The following is a 5,268-nucleotide window of genomic DNA, read 5'->3' as shown; positions in this document are numbered from 1 at the left end:
AAGCGCACGAAATGGTCAGTTCCCATTCGTATCACTTATATTTCTTTTATTGATTTACTTACTTTTTGTGCAAACCAGAAACGATCTCACTGCTGCGCTAAGAAAGGTTTTAGTTTAGTTTAACGAATATTTCTCGGGATTTAAATGTAACTTCTCGCTATAAACGAAATCGTGAAGCGACAAAATTATTCTGGCATCCCGGCCAAGATGGACAGCCTGGCAACCGTGCAACGAGACGTGTATTCTGGCAACACGGTTCAGTCGGTTCACGAGATTTCATCAGCCGAAAAATGAGCGATTCCAAGCCCGCAGAGGAAAAGTTATCCAAAAAGTAAGTAATCCGGTGTGTTTTCTCGCTATTGATCACGTGCGTGGAGCCAGGCCCTAGTTGTGCAAGCGGGCGTTCCGCAATCGCCCGGCAGCGGACGGTCTTGAACCGGATATCGCGCATGTCTTCGTGGCTGCTGTCACGCTGCGGTTAGCCGGTGCATGCCGTTAGTGCGGCCGCAAAATGTTGCTCGCTTGGAGAACCCTCCTGCCCAGAGTTCCGGCTCTACGAATGTGGGAGAAAACGTTAACACCGGCACCGGTACTGCTGCTCCCTCCACTATGTGGTTCCATTGGCGGCGGCGAGACAGTTCGGTGGAAATCGAAACGGACAAAAATGTAGCCTACTTCGTTCTGTGTGCAAGGGTTGCGTTGATGTTGACATCCCGGTTTCGTTTTTTTTTTGGTTGCCTTTCTTTCCAGTGAGCTGAAGCGCCGCATGAAGGCCGAGGCAAAGGAGAAGGAAAAACTCGAAAAGAAGGCGCAGCAACCGGAGGCAACGGCGGCAGAAGCGACCGGTACGAAGAAACCGGCAGCCGGTGCTAAAGAAAATGAGGCAGAAATCTCACCGAACGAGTACTTCAAGCTGCGTAGTGCGGCCGTTGCGGAGCTGAAGAAGGATCCAGCAACGCACCCGTACCCGCACAAGTTCAACGTCACCATCTCGATCGGCGAGTTTATCGAGAAGTACCAGAACCTGCAGGATGGTGAAACGCTCGATACCGTGAGCCTGAGTGTGGCCGGCCGTGTGCACGCCATCCGTGAGTCGAGCGGAAAGCTGATCTTTTACGATCTGCGCGGCGAGGGTTTGAAACTACAGGTGATGGCGAACGCGAAGCAGTACGAAAGCGAGCAACTGTTCATGGAGGAAACGGCCAAGATAAGGCGAGGGGACATCATCGGTGTTACCGGGGTGCCGGGCAAGACGAAGAAGGGTGAACTGTCGGTGATGCCGAAGCGTATTAAGCTGCTCGCTCCCTGTCTGCACATGTTGCCCCATCTGCACTACGGATTGAAGGACAAGGAGACGCGATTCCGGCAGCGGTATCTGGATCTGATGCTGAACAATAACGTGCGCGACATTTTTATCGTCCGCTCGAAGATTATCAGCTACGTGCGCCGGTTCTTCGATCAGCTCGGATTCCTTGAGGTGGAAACGCCGATGATGAACATGATTGCCGGCGGTGCCACGGCCAAACCCTTCATTACGCATCATAACGACCTGAACATGGATCTGTTCCTGCGCATCGCACCGGAGCTCTACCTCAAGATGCTGACGGTCGGTGGGCTGGATCGGGTGTACGAAATCGGGCGGCAGTTCCGTAACGAGGGCATCGATCTCACGCACAATCCGGAGTTTACGACGTGCGAGTTCTATATGGCGTACGCCGACTACAACGACATTATCGAAATCACGCAGAAGCTGCTCTCGGGTATGGTTTACGCCATCCACGGTTCGTACAAGATCAAGTACCATCCGGAGGGACCGGAGGGCCAGGAGTACGAGGTCGATTTCACGCCCCCGTTCAAGCGCATTTCCATGATCAGCTCGCTGGAGGAGATCCTCAAGGTGAAGTTCCCGGCGGCCGACCAACTCCACACACCGGAGGCGGTCCGGTTTTTGGATGAGCTGTGCGTGAAGCAGGAGGTGGAGTGCAAACCGCCGCGCACCGCTGCACGCCTGCTGGACAAGCTGGTCGGCGAGTACCTGGAGGAGAACTGCATCAATCCGACGTTCATTTGCGATCATCCACAAATCATGAGCCCGCTGGCCAAGTATCATCGGGCGCTGTCCGGTATCACGGAGCGGTTTGAGTTGTTCGTGATGAAGAAGGAAGTGTGCAATGCGTACACTGAGTTGAACGATCCGGCGGTACAGCGGGAGCGGTTCGAGCAGCAGGCTGCCGATAAAGCGGCCGGTGATGATGAAGCCCAACTGGTGGACGAGAATTTCTGCACGGCGCTCGAATATGGATTGCCGCCTACTGGCGGTTGGGGTATGGGCATCGATCGGTTCACGATGTTCCTGACCGATTGTAATAACATCAAGGAGGTGCTGCTGTTCCCTGCGATGAAACCGGAGGAACAGAACCGTACCCAGCAGCCGCATGCGAACGAACAGCAACCGGAAGCTGCCAAGGGTTCTAAGTAGCGAGGTTGGTAGTAGGCTCTGGGAGAGGTTGCTTGCGGTCGCGGCTTTCCCAACAATATTTAATCGTTTTTTCAAAGTGGAAATAAAACTCGTCCAACTCGATTGACTTAATAATGGAAAAAGTTTAGCTAATTTATTTCGAATTTGGGCCTCCCGGGCATTTTCAAAAGGCATTAAACACGTTTTTTTATCGCTGAGTTTAACTGACAGCATCCATGCTGGCAGTCAGTCAGGGTGGAATTTGTTATCTGGGTCGATTGACAGCTAGGCGAAAAAGTAAACAACGTGGCCGCACATACACACATCATGGTTACACAGTTCGGCGGACGCGCGCGTTTAACGAACCCCAATTTGGATGAAAATGATGATTAACAACCGGCCGGATCGTAGCAAAAGTTTATCACCTTCGGTACGTTCATCGCGGACAAGTGTTTGAAAGTGTTAACGGCAGTGCGGCGTGGCGCGGCGCGATGATTAGCGTTGATTATTAGTCAGCGGACCGGCGACGCGGTTATGCGGAGCGAAGTGTGTTCCCCCTCCACCAGAATCGCGAGTGTTGGCAGTTCTCATCCGTATTCCAGCATCAGCAGCAGCAGCATCATCATCTTCCCGGCTACAAGGCCTCTCAGTTTGGCAACGTAGCAACAAGCAACAGCCCCAGCATGAACCAGGAAATTCGACTTCGCTTGAAGCACCTGCTGGCGTTCTCGGCCATCGTGTTGTTTCTGTTCTTCTACTCGCTCAGCTCCCGGGGTTGTAGCGAAGAACCGGAAGAGCTGGCGATGGTAGCGGAGCAGCAGCAGGCTAGTCGTGATGCCTTTCTGCCAAACCACAAGACGGGACCAACGATCTACGCGGTCACTCCAACGTACGCCCGTCCGGTGCAGAAGGCCGAGCTGACCCGGTAAGCATCTCCGTGTGATCTCAGTGACCTCTGGATGGCCCTTGCGCGTTACCTTGACGATCAGCGCTGAGCTCACGCGCATTCCAAATATCAGAAGAAGAAACCATAGCGTCAAGGCCTTCACTGATCTCGCTTCTTCCTTCGTTTCATTTTAGCCTCTCTCACGTGATACGCCTCGTGCCGTCCGTCTTTTGGGTGATCGTCGAAGATGCCGAAAAGACGTCCACGTTGGTGACGAACGTTTTGAAGCGGAGCGGACTGGAGAATCGTAGTGTTCAGCTGTCGGCCAAAACTCCGACCAATTTCAAACTGCAGGGCAAAGATCCCAACTGGCTAAAGCCACGCGGTGTTGAGCAACGGAACGCTGCGCTCAAGTGGATCCGGCAGCATCTGAAGCGGTCACGGGATGCAGGCGACGGACCGGAACCGCTGGGCCACTCGCTCGTGTACTTCATGGACGATGACAACACGTACAGCACGGAGTTGTTCGACGAGATCGCCAAGATCGAACCCGGCAAGGTATGTACCACTACTCTGACTTCTGTTTTCTCCTACCCGGCGGTATGACGAGCGATTATGACCTCTCGTACGCACGGTTGGTTCCATACAGGTTGGTGTCTGGCCGGTTGGACTGGTTGGTGGGCTGATGGTGGAAAAACCTGTCCTCAACCGGGACGGGCTGGTACTCGGGTTCAACAGTGCCTGGAAACCGGAGCGTCCCTTCCCGCTCGATATGGCCGGTTTTGCTATCAGTTCCGATCTGCTGCTCAGCACGCCCGAGGCACAGTTTAGCTACGAGGTCGAGCGTGGTTACCAGGAGAGCGAAATACTGCGCCACCTAACGATCGTCCACGATATGCAACCGCTGGCCGGTGGTTGTAAGGAGGTGCTGGTGTGGCACACGCGAACCGAAACTCCGAAACTTGACGCGGAAAAGGCACTCCAGAAGGGGGGCAAAAAGTCAAACGACGGTATGGAGGTGTAGTGTAGGGTAGCAGGGCAACTGTCCCCCCACCCCCCGCCACATTGATTCAAAACTTTTCCTGGTGATGGTAGTGCTTAAGGATTAAATTTAGAAGAAAGAGCAATCACAATTCTATTTATTCTCGCTCCGAGCGTGCGCGCGCGCGCGTGTCCACTGTACAGAGAAGCAAAGATAACTAGATCGTAGGTAAAATGACGCGACAACAGGCATTCTTCATCATCAACACACGGACCTGCCTGAGTCCAGAGACCAATCCTTTCTATGGCGTAGAATCTAAGCAAACTACTGAACCACTACTGGCGGGGCCTCCCTGTGCACTTGTAGCAGCTACTGCATACGTTACGTAGGGTGAAGTGATTAATTATTTCGATTGTTGTTCCTAACCGTTCCGACATATCCGACGACGACCTGGTGCAGTGAGCGGTGTTGTGGATCTTAAATACGTTCTTATGGTTACTTTACATTACAAAAGCCCGATGGCAACTATACTCACCTGTGGCAGCTGCAGGATTGTTTTAACTTTAGAAGTTGATAAGATATTTAATAAAATAATTTATATTTTCTTATAAAACTTCCACCCCTTTGTGCTGTTCTGGTGACAGATTTAAAGGCAGCACACACCTAGTTTGAATCACTTTGGTAGAGCATTCGGCTGCATCTCGCTGGCTTGTAACACTAGACAGCTTGTAACGCCCTTTCCTCGTTATTGCCATATATCGTTGACCAACCGTCCCGATCCGAGCCGAGGGTGGTTCGTGAGAGAAATACATTGCACCGCGTACGCCTCTCCATTGTTTACGGCGATTGCTCGCCAGTGCCCGATAGTAATCAATATCACAGAACCGTAGTACAACGTGTCGAAACCCCAGAGAACGCAAAGTGGAACAAACTACAGGCCGT

General features: G+C 52.6%; 2 protein-coding genes across 2 annotated transcripts; both read left to right on the top strand.

Moving 5' to 3' along the window:
* The first annotated feature begins 327 nt into the window (after positions 1 to 327).
* On the top strand, positions 328 to 2,593 carry LOC126570221 (lysine--tRNA ligase). The gene is made up of 2 exons (XM_050227807.1): positions 328 to 666; positions 751 to 2,593. Exons 1-2 carry the CDS (start codon positions 512 to 514, stop codon positions 2,477 to 2,479), a joined length of 1,884 nt encoding a protein of 627 aa, XP_050083764.1. The 5' UTR covers positions 328 to 511; the 3' UTR covers positions 2,480 to 2,593.
* A 213-nt stretch (positions 2,594 to 2,806) lies between these two features.
* Positions 2,807 to 4,914, top strand: LOC126581203 (galactosylgalactosylxylosylprotein 3-beta-glucuronosyltransferase I). The gene is made up of 3 exons (XM_050244703.1): positions 2,807 to 3,383; positions 3,539 to 3,902; positions 3,994 to 4,914. The coding sequence occupies exons 1-3, from the start codon at positions 3,142 to 3,144 to the stop codon at positions 4,366 to 4,368; spliced, it is 981 nt and encodes a 326-aa protein (XP_050100660.1). The 5' UTR covers positions 2,807 to 3,141; the 3' UTR covers positions 4,369 to 4,914.
* Positions 4,915 to 5,268: the final 354 nt, after the last annotated feature.

This window comes from Anopheles aquasalis, chromosome 2 (assembly GCF_943734665.1).
Source record: "Anopheles aquasalis chromosome 2, idAnoAquaMG_Q_19, whole genome shotgun sequence".
Classification (NCBI taxonomy): domain Eukaryota; kingdom Metazoa; phylum Arthropoda; class Insecta; order Diptera; family Culicidae; genus Anopheles; species Anopheles aquasalis.
The sequence above is the reverse complement of the archived record's forward strand: the minus strand, read 5'-3'. Positions and strand labels throughout refer to the sequence as shown.